The 15,681-nt window shown below is 46.6% G+C and overlaps 1 protein-coding gene across 1 annotated transcript; it reads left to right on the top strand.

Moving 5' to 3' along the window:
* Positions 1-1,887: 1,887 nt before the first annotated feature.
* Positions 1,888-15,042, top strand: PROSER3 (proline and serine rich 3). Its single transcript, XM_061551049.1, has 14 exons — positions 1,888-2,052; positions 3,094-3,202; positions 3,830-3,952; positions 4,796-4,959; positions 5,986-6,128; positions 6,636-6,769; positions 7,938-8,026; positions 8,511-8,638; positions 8,744-8,967; positions 9,770-10,525; positions 11,180-11,236; positions 11,878-12,004; positions 12,865-12,946; positions 13,619-15,042. Exons 1-14 carry the CDS (start codon positions 2,033-2,035, stop codon positions 13,668-13,670), a joined length of 2,208 nt encoding a protein of 735 aa, XP_061407033.1. The 5' UTR covers positions 1,888-2,032; the 3' UTR covers positions 13,671-15,042.
* The last annotated feature ends 639 nt before the right edge of the window (positions 15,043-15,681 follow it).

Raw genomic sequence — 15,681 nt, 5'->3', positions numbered from 1 at the left:
GACGATTTTTGACCCCCCCCCCCCCTCGTCGCACGGCGTCACAAAAAGTCAGACCTCCCCTCAAATATGACGTCACAAAGCTCTGCCCCCCCCCCCCCCAAAAAAAAATAAAACATGCTTTAAATCTCTTTAAACTATTGTCATTGTAGTGCGTATTTAATGTGCCGCTGCACTTTGATGTTGTAGGAGAAAACATTTATTAAAGTATATTTAATTAAGTAGAACGTGTTGTCTATATTTATTTAAAGTTGCGCATTTTGATGTGACGTCACATTTCTCACCCCCCCCCCCTCGTCACACATCGTAACAAATGTCTGACCCCCCCCCCCTAGGTGCGTGACGTCATTTATGGACGGCCCTTTGTCAAATGTAACTGCTGGATGAGGGGCCTCCCAAACGCCGTGCGGGTCGTAGGGGTTATCTGACTAAACTTTAGCGGGGCTGGTCAATACCCTCAGTTTTCCCACAGCAAAGAGCTTTATAGATCATCGGATTCCTCCAGCATAAATACATATTCTGATTGATGCCCCCCCCCCCATCTAGCCAGGCGTAAACCTGCTTAGCTTGCTAGCTCTGAGGACTTAATTCGGTGAAATGAGTGTTTTGATTAATTTTGAGATCGGGTATAAAATACACACTGTATTTAAAATCTTACAAAAGTATTCATAAAACTATGGGATCTAAACTCTATCACCGTCATCGTCATCATCATCACGTTCCTGTGATGTTAAAATCGCCCCTGACCGCACAGGAATTTATTTAATCGCTCCATCACTAGTAGCGTGTGGTTAATGCAGACAGGATTCATGAAGAAAAGGTTTCTATTTGGTACTCTTAGGTTTTTTTCGGTAAAGTCACGTAGGTGAAAAATAATAAAATAATAATAAATGAAAATAATTAAATTAAATAATAATAAATACAAATAAATCACTTAAATAAATCAATAAAAAAAGTATTTTCATTTATTATTATTTTATTTTATAATTTTTTACCTATGTGACTTTACCGAAAAAACCTCAGAGTATGAATCCTTGCAGTCACGAAAGCTTCAAATCTAGAATTTCGATTTAGTGTTTGAACATCTTAACACAACTCCTGTTTTATTGCCAGAAAGGGTAAAACATATTCTGAAATAAAAGTACATTCATTATTATTCATAATAATCAATATTATTTCGATTTTAAGCTTTCGTGACTGCGGGGATTCATATTCTTGGTTCTTTCGGTAAAGTCACGTAGAAGGGAAAAAATAAAATAAAAAATAAATACATAAAATGATCACGACGTTTCGATTGCAACACAAGCAATCATCATCAGGTGTGAAAACCACAGCAAGAAATTTTGAAAAAAGTGGCGTTTTTTTTAGTAATATTATTATTATTTTTGGGTCTTTCGGTAAAGTCACGTACAAGAAAAAAATATATAAAAATTTAATTCTCACGACGTTTCGATTGCAACACACGCAATCATCACCAGGTGTGAAAACCACAGCAAGACATTTTTTTAAAAGTGGCGTTTTTTTGGAAAATTATTATTCTTGGTTCTCTCGATAAAGTCACGTAGAAAAAAAACAATTCTCACGACGTTTCGATTGCGACACAAGCAATCATCATCAGATGTGAAAACAACAGCAAGAAATTTAAAAATGTGACGTTTTTTTTGTAATATTATTATTTGATTTAAAGCTTTCATGACTGCAGGGATTCATATTCTTCGCTCTTTCAGTAAAGTCACGTAGAAGGGAAATAATAAAATAAAACAAATATTAAACAATTAAAAAAATATTATTTCCTTTCTACGCGACTTTACCGAAAGAACCAATAATATAATAATAATATTATTTAACACAGCCGGTAACCATAACAACTCGTCGATGCGTTGCTATGCGAGGTTTCCCCCCCTCTGACCTGGCATAGCGGGGTCGCAGCGGGCGTTGGCGCGGGAAACACAAACACACGCGCGCAACATTGACTCTACAACAACACTTTAGCACACTCGCGACTGAATGTTCGCATGAACACAACGCTCGGGGCATGGCTGCAGCTCAGTACAGGTGCGTGTTAACGTTATCGTCGGTCACAATCATCCGTCGTCGTTCGTGAAGACAACCACCGCTGGACGGAGGCCTACCTAGCGCTCGTTGTTGCGTTGGTTCGCAGTGGTTTTTGTTTGAACTTCAACAACGCGGGGTTGTTTTAAGGGGACTGCTCTCAGTTGTTCTCACTCGCCACCGATGTTAGCCGCGACTGGGGAAGCGAACTCATTAAAAGTCGCCGGTTACATAGCGCGCCTTGGCGCTAACCACTGCGCCACCGCTCTCTACCGCCGCCGGTTCATAGAAATGTTTTGTGGTAATTGCCATTAAAGTTACTTTCACATGAATATGTTAATGATCTCACTTGAACAGATAACATAAAACTCAACTTATAAGTGATTAAACACTGTGGGCTCAAACGGTAAAGTGTGTAGAGGAGTAAAATGGTCCTCAACAAGTGTATAAGAGGCGACGTTTCGGGCAATGGTCCTCCAGCCCAGCACACAAATAGGCCAGAGAGGTGGAGTGGATAAGAGTCGGGAGAGGAAGTTTCGCAGTTGTCTTCAAAATCAAACAAAAATATTTTTTAAGTCTCTTAATCACTCAATCACTCTGGCCTCGGTGTGCTATGAAGAAGGGCCGTTGCCTGAAACGTCACGTTTAAAATATTTTATTTTAAGGCCATTGTTATTGACGGACGTGTTGAGTTTGTTTTTATTAATATTAGTGCTTGTGCACTACTGGCAACGCAGAATCACCAAATTACCCACTTTCATAGAGATATATTGAGCATGAAGTACTACATACTTCCATAGAGGTACTGGGAGGTCACCTTCATTCTTTAGAATGGAGCTCTAATTGTGAGTTCAGCTTTTACCCAATGTTCAAAGTATGTCGATTAAGTATATCAATGAAGCAAACAACTATGTCACATGGGAAATAAGTGACATCTGAAAAATATACAAACAAATCATTGTTAAGTAAGACATTGTGTTACAAGTTAGCACGGGCAGATTCATTTTTATTGGTAGATGGTGGTGTTTGTATTTTTTGGTGCAGTGACCCAGTGTTCTCAACCAAAGGAAGCCCATTTGTTGAGCCCCGCTCACCACTGGGCCACTACCACCCGTCTCCTGGCAAGACTCTAACCCAGCGTGCCAGGCACACGGTGAGCTCGGGCGTTCGAGACCTCCGACATCCTTTGCCATTGCTCTGCCCACCATCCTCAGCATTTTATATTTCTTGCATCCTTCCTTGCCATTTGAACTTTTGAAAATAATTTATTTTTCTGCAAATTTTAGCCCAACTGTTCTTTAAGCTTCGTCTATTATAGTTTAGGGAAATAGTTACTTTTCTATTCATTAAGGCTTATCAGCCAGGGGTTTACATGAGATAATTTCAAAATGTTTGTATCAGAACTGGACTATCTGCATAAGGTTGTGAGATGCAGAATCCATTCAGAGCAGTGCCTCCCATCGTGTTAAAGAACGGACATCGGAGGTGGCTGTCACAGTCTGAACCCTGAGAACCATTCAAGTGACCTCTGGTTCACATCATACTGCCATTTTAAACCTGCACATACTTTGAACATATATAAAGCTTAATTTTAAGTTGTATTTCAAATCCGTTTATTGCTGAAGTATAGACTCGTAATATTTGTTGTGAATTAAGTTTTTATTTATTTTGCTGTATATTTGGTGTGTTTTGCATTTGCTTTGTCAACCAGGTCTCCTTGAACTTTGATCAATGTGCTTTCACATGTTTTAAAATAAAGTTATTTTTCCTGTCTACCTAGTCTCTGAGTCCAGTGCGGCTGCAGTCTTTGAGTCCGAAGGCTGGGTTTCATGCCAGTGGTTCCCAAGCCCAGAAGCCCGGTGCCCGCCAAGACGAACGGCAAAACGAACGTGTCAAGGCGCAGGTAAATGATTGCCTAATGTACTGCAGTACGGTATTTGCATTATACATCACACTGCAATGCATTGTCCTGCTGTACAATAGAATATTTATGAAGAATGCAAGAAACCTTGGAGCTGTCACTGATCCAAAGCTCTTGTTCTCTTTCGACATATCTAAACTCGGTTTGACTCCACACCTCTATTTGCGGAACTCCTGACCTCAGCAGCCACTGAGGCCCCCATCCCTGCGTTCATGACATCCTGACTCGATTATCACAACTCTCTCTTCTACAGTCTTTCCAAATCCCTCATTACCCAATCCTGCATCACCAAACTCCAGATGTACCAAAAATTTCACTGCCAGATTCCTCACCAACCACACGAGCAAATGAGACCACATTTCCTCAATACTCCAATCCCTCCACTGGCTCCCAATCTAATCCCAAATCAATTTCAAGATCTCACCATCTTCAGGATGAACTCTCCTCTATCTATCTGTCCCTCCCAGTCTCACTATCCTCTCTACATACCCTCCACTACAGTAACCTATCGTCTTTAATAGTTGGGAACTCCCAGTCCCTGTTTCATTCCAGGCTCAACACTTGACATTGTCTTCTGTCTGTGACTGCCTCTGATATAAATACGCCATCTGTATCTGTACATTGTCCTGAGATGCGATCGCAAACAGATACTACATTGACATGGTATTTTACTGCCATTTAATGCATTGCAACAAGAAATACACTTTCATCATCAATAAGTCATCATCATTCATACATTAATTATTGCCCTATTGCAGCATGCGTCACAATGACAGGGCAGTGGCTCTGTAACTGTACACTCCCTGTGCTTTGCGTCATCATAAGGTGGCGGTCCGGACGGCGAACTCCCAGCCTGACCCCGACTCCTCGGACCCCTTCGACGAATCGTGGCCATCAACCGAGCAGAGCTCGGCTCGCACGCCTGAGGCTGTGGAGGGGGAAGCAGGGCTGGAACCTGTGCCCCCCACAAGGGAGCCTGTCATTGCGAGGTTCGGATTCTGATGACGGTGGGGCTGACTCCTCGACACGAATTGAGCTTTCGGATAACGTATTTCTTTGTGGCAGTGGTTGGGCACTGATCCAGCCAAACCAGAATCGGAATCAGAATCTTTATTTATCCTGGAGGAATCCGATGAGCTATCGAGCTCTTTTTGTCCAGTAAGGGGGGGGGGGGGTTATAACCGACCACCCCGAGTTTTTGCGCTACGCGTGTGAATATATACTTCCGTGCAATTTAATGAACTATCAAAATGGAGGCTCATGGCTCGATTTGAGAATATTCTTTGTAAGATTTGAGCGATTTTTGTTTGTATTGGTCATGAGGTTTTTTTTAAGTGTCATTTGTCCTTTTTTTGTTAATTCCACAAGCACAAACAATCACTATCACCTTTGGGTTATCCAATAACAAAATAAAAAATACGTGCGTGCCAGCCGAGTATAAAGAGATCCTCACAGTGACGGAAGTGACTGAGCGTGCTCATATTAAATAATGTTGGCAGGCCACACATATTCCCCTCTGGTACCCAATTAGTACAGCTCGGATGCTTGCAGTGATGGATAAATATAATTTTGGTGAGCCATTTAAAAGTAATATGCCTTGTGTTGGTGTTGGTCTTATGACATTAGGTCGTGAGTTATATTTAAACTATACTAAACTAAACTTTTTATTTCATCAGATAAGGCCCACTGAGCTATATAGCTCTTTTTCAGAAGTGACCTGGCCACAAATGATAGCTCAACGAAGTGGCTTATCACGTATCCAAATACTCTAAACGCACATTGATTCTAAATGTGGAGAGGAAAACCAGAGGGCCCGGAGAAAAGTCCACGTGACCACGAGGAAAGAGACATGCAAACTCCAAGTATACAGTAGTCAGGATTAGGATCGAACCCACGACCTATATACCAGCCGAGGTAGTTAACATCTGACTTGCGGTCAGTAGGTTCCCTAGCCCTGGCCTAGGTACGTGTCTGCAAGGTTAAGAGCTTTTCGCGTTGTCTCCTCCGTCGTGCAGGTTTGTTGAGCGGTTCCGTCACGGCCGCCCCACGAGCCGAGCGGAGCGCGAGGCGGCCGAGCGTGCGGGGGGCGGCTCGTTTTGGTGGCTCCAGGACCCGGCGACCAAAGCCACAGCACGCGCGGCGGATCAGCTCGACTCCGGTAATGTGAATGCTTTGTCATCATTATCATCCTGAGAATTTTTTACGACCGTCATTTTGTCACCATTGACAGCATCATTGTTATCATCATCATCTTTGTGATCTTTCCTGTGGTTATCGTGATCATCATCATGGTCATTATTATGACTGTAATTTGTCATTATGACCGTACTGACATCTTTGTCATCATATTAAATCATGTGATGATGACATCATATCACGAAGGCCCGCAAGCCATATTTATCCATCACCACAAATATCGCTCCAATTTTAGCCCCCGTGCTCAGTCAATGATTTCACTGCAAGGGCCTCTTGCAGTTACAGAAGTGACTGAGGCATATGTTAATGTATGGCCCTGCCAACGGTATTTGAAAAGGTCTCTCACCTCTGTTTTGCACCAACAAACGCCATCCATGGGAAAGGTCATCCCCGCATCTTACCAATATTTTCAGACTTTTTTCTCTAAATTAGAACTACGCGTCTGCCGTGCCATTTACGATGTTCGCAGGTCGTTCACAGCCGAGGTCACCACGGAGGTCATCCAGCGAGCGGTCCTTGGGTCAAAGGTCATCCGGCAGGTCGGGTCCCAGCCCTGCTTGCTCTTCGTTAGAAGGGATGAGACAACATCACAATTCGGACACGGTGAGGAGTTATTTTGTTCCTTGATCTCTGGTCATTATGAATGTGTTCAAAATATATTATAACTTTCAAAAATGCTGACAAGGTATTATATTTTCATTTGTGTTTCATTTGCATGAATCGTAAATATTAATTTCTTATCCATATTATTACATTAATCTATTGTGAGAGTAGGACTCTATTTTAATCTGATGAATAATTTATATGTGATACCAACCCTCACCGACAGTTGATTGTTTTTCTATCATATCAAATGCCGCATAAAATGGTACGCACTGGAGTATGAACCCGGTGACCTGAGTTTGATTCCCTGGCATCGCTAACATCAGTGGCGAATGATATCTGAACTGATATGGGGCCACCCACCCTTTCACCAACCCACACCAGTTGGTGTGGGTTGGTGAAGAGGGTGGAAGCCTTCATCCAGCCCTGGATTGATTTCACGGCTGTGTGTCACATTAAAGGAAGTCTTGAGATATGATATACCCGTTATGGACCATACCCTCATAACGGCATGGGTAGAGGTGCCTCTTATCTTCCAGAGTTTTCAGAAAGATGCAAAATTATACTATTTCATTATGGCCAGCCTGCTGTCATCAGGTTACTGACTAAAAATTATGTGGTGTGTTTTTGAATGTGTATATGAATGTGTTTGTGTGTTTGTCTCTCTGTTTGTGTCTATATGTACATATGACAATTCAGCCTCAAATGAGTACCTGGTGCGTTGTGTAAACATGATCACTGGGAGACAAAGGCGATCGGGAGTGGTGCTGGCCACCACCCACCCCCTTGTGTACCGTGCCGGCTTTCATAGGTGGTCACGAACAGCACTTGCCCCAACAGTTTGTTCAAGCTATACGGGGGGGAATATTTGTCTGTATATGTATGCCTGTGGTTTTTGTGTGCTGTTCCAGCTTGTGCCTGGGACTCGTCATCCTCGTTGTAGGTGCTGGGCCCCGGTCGCTACGTCCTCGGCTGTGTCGCGGTGTCGCTGTCTCCTCGCGCGTTCCCCTGACTCTCCTCACCCCCTCCTTTATATCCCAACCTACAATTTTTCATGACGTTGTAAAGCGTCTCGAGATGCGATGGCATTGAGATGATAATAAATGTGTTGAAATTGTTGCTGCTGCTGTTATGGCATGTGTTCTGTTCTTGTCTCTCGGGGCCAAAGGAGGGCGATGGGGATTTGTCCGTGAGCGGCCTCATGGATGCAGACACTCGCAGTCTTCAGGAGCGAGCGAGCCAGCTCCTGGAGAGAAGGTAAACTGTGGCAGGGTTCGACCCAGCTGATAAGCAGCTGCTTAAAAATAACAACAATACGAAGTGGCCAGCTGGCTTGAAGGTCAAGGCCAAGCTGGCACCGCTGAGATCCTGCGTTAGAATCCAGGCAGCTGTCTGTGATTAAACCGGATTCTCAAGTGTCTCTCAGTCTCTCACTTCCTCGGTCTCTTACTCGCTATCCCGCTCACTCCGTTCCATGTCTCTCACTTTAACTCGTTCCATGTCTCTCATTTTCACTTTTTTATTGCTCTCTTACTCTCTTAGTTGCTCTCTCACCCCATCACTCGCTTCCTCTAACAACATTGCGCACTCAGCCATGTATAGCTCACTCTCTTTTGTTCATTTTCTTACTCTCTCCTTGTGTCACTCTCCCTTTCACTTTCTGCGTTCATTTATCACTAACTCCCTCTCTCACTCGCTCCCTCTCTCCTGCTTGCTCTGTCTGTCTCGATCCTTCCGCCAGTGAGAGCACGCTGAGCAGCCGTGCGGGCGCCGTCAGCTCGGCGGGGCTTGGGTCCGCACGCTCGTCGGAGCGAAACTTCACTGAGCCAGCACGTCCGCCGTGGGGCCACCTCGATCTCCTCCTGCCTGGTACCGGTGGTGGGGTCGCACTGTGGGGTCACGCTGTGGGGTCACATTGTGGGGTCACTGTGATATCTTCAATGTGTAATCACATGATGCGATCCGGTCCCACAGGGAGCACGACCCCCCTCGTCTCGGCGCAACCAACGCTGACGACGCCACTCCCGCCTGGCGCAGGCAGAGGAACGACCCCAGCGGACGACATCTTGTACCAGTGGCGTCTGCGGCGCAGGATGGAAGAGGCGAGGGAGTTTGGGACGAAAGCAGCGCACGACGCGCGAGCGGTGCCCTCCAGCGATCGGGAACTCCCACGACCCACTCCCTGGCAGCTGCCACAGGCAAGCGTGTGTCTGTGTCTCTGCCAGTGGAGTAGCGATTGAGTCCGCAGGCAGTGCACCTTTTTGTGTTTAGTTTGTTGTTCTTCCCCCGCACCCTCTGATTCACACGGTTGGCTATGTACGGTGCGAAAGAAGTTCAACATACATACGTACATACCATTTCCCATGGGACGGAGGGGGCCTCATTTCATTCTTTGCGCACGAGGCCCCATGCTAGTGATTGCTTTGTGAGGTGCCCAGTTTGGCAGGCATAGCAGAATAGGGTTAGCAACTCGAAAGTTCCAGAATAGAACGAGGTAGCAAAGCGTTGTACATGTTCGTGTGGGATGGAAAGAGGGGACAGATCGCCAAGCCAGGTATTGCAGTCGCACCCAGAGGCTGACAACCAAGTGGATGACCTCAAACCAGATGGTGGTAGTAGTGGTAAAATGAGACCTTGATGGACGTGTAGACTGTGTCACAATGGAAATACGAAACAACTACTTAAATATTTAATGCAGCCATAACGTAAAAAAAAACTCCCGGAGTGCACAAATACAAAAGAAGAGATGAGGGAGCAATCAATGGAAGGAGAGAAAGGGAGTAATTAAAGGGGACTCGAGGCATGGGGTGGAAGAGGAAGAGTTTGAGGAAAGACTTGAAAGCAGAGAAAGAGGGAGACCCGCTTAGGAGTTGCCTGGGAAGGAGTTCCAAAGGCCATGTCCTCCAAAGCACTGGGTCTCCGGCGTGCAGTATCACCGTGAAGTTTCATACACGTTATTTAACAAACGTGTTCATTCTCCTTTGCTTGGGTGTTTCGCAGGCTAACGCGGGGGTTCTTTTTACCGCGGAAGATACGGGGAGGCACCCACCAAACGCCCCTGCCCGCTTCGAGGTGCCCATCGCCAGCCCCCACATCAGGCTCGCCCCCACATCGGACACACTAGGAGGCCCCAAAGACTCCATGGTCGTCACGCCACACCTCCACCTGTCGTGCGACGTGCTGCCCTGCCCCCACGCCCCCCTTGTCCATCACGAGATCCGGGACGAGCATCGCCCCTCGCGCCCGGTCAGAGTCGCTCCTCACGGAAGCAACGGGGGAAAGGAGGAGAGTCGCAGCGAGATCAGACCTCGGAGTTTGGCCGGCGCGACCGAGCGGAGTGGAACAACGGGCCGGCCGAAGACTTCCAAGATCGCGAGCCGCCCGTCCGAAACCAAAGCCGCGTACGGTGACGACGATCGGGAACGTCGGGGCGGCGATGGCGACCGTCGTCACGGCGCCTCGGGTCTCGACGTGACGAGCGATCGGCGGAGCAGAAGTCGCACCGGGCCCGCAGAGAAGTCGTCGTCCCCGCCGGCGTCGAGCACAGACCGAGGTAGCGCTGACAGGGCGGCGAAACCCGGCAGGGAACGGCACGAGAGGAGACGGAGCGGGGAGGACGCCGGTGGCGTCGAGAGGAGGGGGGAGGTGCGACCCGAGCGAGCCAGAAACGGGAAAAAGAGGAGGGAAGGAGGAGGCGGAGCGCTGCACGGTTCGGCACGGAGCGACGAGTCTCCGTTGAGCAGCGCTGTTGGCTTGGTGAGAACTTTGTCCAAGTAGACATTAACAGCGACTGACTAACGTCGGTGTGTTCCGTCGGTTATTTTGTGTATAAATGCACACGAGAGAGTAAGATAGATTAAATTATTTTTTTTACGTATAAATATACTGTGCAAAGTTATATCGGCATCATGAGAGAGATCCACTTGTAAATATCCCACTAATATCAGGAGAAAGATAACAAAAATGTTGATTTCAAAGCCTCTGCATGTCTTCCACCAATTTCCACGCACTTGTTGAACCTTCTAACCATCTCCTGACACGCTCTAGCGTAGCCGCGGTGATTTGCTCACAACATTCACCGGTGTGCAAGCCGAGGTCATCGGCACCTCACGGTTGTTTTCACATGTACACACGCGGTCTGTGACGTGACCCCACGAGAGAACACCCAGTGGAGTCATGTTGGGGTGGGGTATGTGGCACACAATTGCTCCACCTTGTAACCCATCGCCTACTGCGCAAGGCCGGGGTCATTAGAAATTAGTGTATCTATACACGGATCACCATATATACATCAGATTTTTTTTCATTCTGGCAAATATAAGTCTGGTAATATGTTTGTCAGGCACATGCTGATTCTCCGTATTAAAGATATCTGTGAACTCATTGTGATGATAATCGTGATTATTGTAGGTCCTCGACGAACGACTCTTCATGCCCGCCGAGTTGAAACGATCCGAGACAAACGAGGTGAGTTCATCGTTCTCTCGGTCATTACAGATCCTAGTTTAACCAGGCGGTGGTGGTTAGGCACGTCTGTAATCCGGCACTGGAGGCGAGGGTCGGCAGTACAGCAAAAAATAAACACTCCACCTGTTCCATCTATATGGGATAAAGTGTGTCCACCTTTGCATGCTTGGGTTTTCTACGGATGCTCTGGTTTCCTCCCACATGCATAAACACATTAATTGGCTGATAACACCTCGGTATATAGAGGACTGGAGAACTTGGGCAATTGCTGGTGCCGGCTCACCCGCCTGGCTACCTTCGTCTGTAGTTTCTTGTGCCTCTTGCGTCGCCCTTTCTCTACGAGAGCGAATGAACACTGCGGCTTGTTACCAGTTGAAATGATTATTGTTATGAATAATTTATATTGTTATGGCAGCCTACGTGTTAAATGCATTGTTATGACTGATACCTGGAAGGATGTGAATCGTTGCATTCCTACTGGTAACTTATACTTTATTACCAGTAAAAAACAAATGTGTCAGTTTTGTTGCCAGATAAAAGTGTAAAAAATCAATTATCATATTTTGCTACTGGCAAAGGAGGTTCCAATGATACTTTGAGAAGTCTCAGGATTACATTTGTGACATCGCTTCTCATTCCAGCCGCGGCCTGGTCGAGACCAGGGAGGTGCGCCGCGGGGCGCCGTCGCGACGTCGCGTCCTCGCTCCCCTCCGTCGGCCCAACCGGGACTCCCGAGTGCTGTGCTGCGTCTCCTAGAGCAGGCGGAGGGTGAGCGTCAGAGGTCGCAAACGGGTTTTGATTCCTTACCCGTACCCGGCCGCACCAGGGTCGCAAACGGGTACCCGTACCCGTACCCGCCGTACCCGTACCCTACCCGTACCCGGCCGGGTAGGGTACGGGTATCGGGTACCCGATTGCGACCTCTGGAATGAAGCCATGTTGCAGGCGCGGGTGGGTTGATTCTAGGAACTTAAATTGTGAGAAGAGGCAAGACGTTGGGAAACGAGTGACAAACAGTTACTCACTGGTGACTCGCGGGCTACCCGTACCCGTACCCTGCCGCACCAGGGTCGCAAATGGGTACCCGGGTATCGGGTACCCGGTTGCGACCTCTGGTGAGCGTCCTCACTCGACGTGGTCACTGCATCGCTACGGAGACGCCGCCGCCCCTCTCTCGTACGCGACAGTAGAGCCTGGAACAGTTGGTCAATCAGCTTGTGGTTAATTGGCTAAAAGTTGTAATCGACTACTTTCGTTTTGGTCGATTACACGAGCCTCTTTGAAAATTGCGGCCCTCCCGATATTCTGCCTCCTGAAGGTAGGAACCCACCCCCCCCCCCCCCACCATACAAGCCATGCCCAGAGTAAAGCGGTTGATAGTGACGATCACGTCGCCAGACTTAGTGTCGACTAATGTGTGACCAGCCAAAGGTATTTAAACATCCTATTCGGTCGTGTTTTGCAATTTAATTTGCTTCGCTGTGCAGGGTGGTGGAGGGTTTCACGATGATCACGTGGCCTAACCGAACAATTAGTCATGAATTGTAATATTGTGTTTGCGAAAACCTGCCTGTCCAGTTAAATCGTTTTTGTTTTGTACGCACGTGTCCGTGATTCCTCTTCTTAAGATTCAGATGGAGTGGATTTCCCAGACGATCCCCTGCTGAAGCTACTAAGAGAGCAGAGAAACCGGGTCCGAGATCGCCTGTGGTGAGTGCCCATGATGCAGACAGGTGTGACAGCTTTGAACTTGACAGCCACGGCCGGCATTAAAGTCCTAGGACGCGACCAATTAAGCACACTACAAGTACATCTACAGCCCTTTTGTATATCCACTGCTGCAGGTGCTCGATTGATTGTTGACCGAGTGAAGGTGATGGCTTGGGGAAGCCTTCATCCATCAGTGGCTGGATCATGGGTGACGATGAATAGTTCTGCACAACCGCTCGTAGTTATTGTCGCCCCTGCTGGCTGCTAGGCACACAAATCGTGACAAGTTCCGCTTTAACTCGATTATCCATGGGTGGATTGTCTGACTTGTGAATTAAGCGTGCATGCGAAAGAATGTCTTTCCATTCACGCTGCTTTCATTAGTGGCTGCAGTGGCCCAGTGCCCATATGAAATGTTGTAAAGGTAATAGATTACCTTAATAGACTTATTTAATAATAAGAGAAAACCAATCTGTATGATGAATACACAGATATGCCAGCATTCTATGTCTTCACACCTTTCTATACAGGTAACCAACACATCTTTCTAGTCTAATGCGAATGTGCTGTGCATTACCCTTGTTTTATTGGGATAAATGAGAGCTAGCTAATAATGTTTCCGTTTTGTGAGTTTCACACTCTCCCTGTGCACTGTGTACTCTGGTCTGGCAGCGACACCACCCGCCTCATCTCCTCCCTGGAGCTCACGGAACATCCCTCCTGAGAATGAGGAAAATTCCGCTTGGGAATTCTCCCAGTGAATGAGCCGTCGTCAGCAGGATGGACAAGATCCAAGTCTTTTTTTACACTTTCCAGCGCAATATGAAAGCTTTGTGGGTCCACCCAGTCTGTTAAAAATTCGTACAAAATTATCCAACATGAACCAACCCATAATAGCAATGTGTGTTGCTATTAGAGACTCGCCAAATACAAATTCGGCCAACTCTATCAAAAGGTGGCCCAAACTGTTGGAGACAAACCAGAGAAAAAAGATAGAATCTGCAAATTCTCGCACGCATTTTGCCCTGAGAGATACCAGTCGGCTTCAAGACTGCTCATTAAATACTTGCAACGACAAACACTTGTTGGAAAGTGTAACGTTATCTACACATTTATAGTTTCCATTACTTGTTTGTATTGCGCAGTCTCAAGCTGTATAGTTGCTGTAAATGTATAATTTCCTGTGGTGGGTTTCATTCAGAGGTCAGTTTTCTTTTTTCTGTGAAGTTCATGTTTTGCCTTGTTTAATACCGCATCAATACGACAATAAAAAATATGTGAAATTACATATATTCACAAACGTGTACATAGATTTAGAAAATGTTAGCATCAGCTATCTTTCCAATGCCGTCATACTCTTGAGTATCGCGAAGGAGCAATCCATCTAGCTCATGGGTCAGCAATCAAAATAACAAGAAGATACATTTATTTCTATTTGGCTAAAAAAACTAAATATTTCAAGATTCGCAATGCATGTGAATACGAGATGGTGGTCCTTAATAAACATCACGAAACAGTCCGCGGTGAAGCCGCATGCGGCGCCGGAGCCGTAGGTTGCCGACCTCTGCCCATGGTGAACTGGACTTCCATGGTCAGGGGTCTGCAACCAAAATAACAAAAAGAGCCGCACTGCTGTCCTTAAAGAGCCACCGCATGCAGCTCCCGATCCACAGGTTGCCTACCCGTGGGTCTAGTTCCTGCACATGGGCTGGTTTCATTGCCCCATCTCCACGATGTATATGCCCTCTGACGTGTTCTCAGGATGGCCAGGCTTTGGTACCAGAAACAGAGTTTGCCAATTGTATATGTTGTACTCCGGTGCCGGATCGGAGCTGGGATCACTGTAATCTTATCAGAACATAGAGGCAGAGCTGACGTTCTGGAGCAGCTCTGCAATTGCCTTTGCTGTTACAAATAGATATATTAAATACCTGACCCAAGTTTGATTAGTTGATTTTGTAAAACAGCAAACACATTCCTGCGGAGGGAGCTGGTAGGAACGTTGGGTTGCTTGGTCAATGGCCAGGGTCAACGGCGGCGTGGTGTATTCCACAAATATGCCTGACTGAGGGTGGGCACACGCCGGTGTGAGTAGGTTAAACGTTGAGTTTTATAAGGGCACCACGGGGTGACCAGCCCCTACCCACCCCTCCTACCCCCCACCCAGCCCCACCCTCCCCACCCAGCCCCTCCCTGCACGACGAACACAATAATCCCGTGTGGGGTGGTGTAACCAGGAGGTTCTTACCAGTATAAGGACTGTATATGTCTGCACAAACCATTCAAAATATAAGTTCTAAATTGTTTACCCAAATAGATTAAGCAAAGTTACAAGACTTCATTGGCAGTGGCGCTTGAGCACAAAAAAACAACAGATTCTTTAACGCCGCTTAAACATTGCAAGAATACACCATGCAGTACTGTACTGCACTAATGAAATACAAGAATATCTTTCCTCAAATAGAAGTTGAAAAAATTATTCAATTTATTATTGGCGCTGGTACGGAGCCGAGCACACTTAGTTGAAAAGCAGACGAAAAGAGTTGGTGGGGCCCTTAAAGAGTCTCTTAAAAGTCGGTGCAGATTGAACGCTGCTGTGGATGTGCAGCAGATGGGAGCTACCACGGAGATACGATGCCTGGAAGCATCGGTCCTGGTCCTTCGTATAGGCAGCAGCTTGTGAATCGCGTCGCCAAATTTCCTGATGATGCTGGTTGCAACTATCAGCGAAAAGA

Source organism: Lethenteron reissneri, chromosome 13 (assembly GCF_015708825.2).
Source record: "Lethenteron reissneri isolate LAM-NWPU_2019-01 chromosome 13, ASM1570882v1, whole genome shotgun sequence".
In the NCBI taxonomy this organism is placed as follows: Eukaryota; Metazoa; Chordata; class Hyperoartia; order Petromyzontiformes; family Petromyzontidae; genus Lethenteron; species Lethenteron reissneri.
This window is presented reverse-complemented; position numbering and strand designations above follow the sequence as displayed.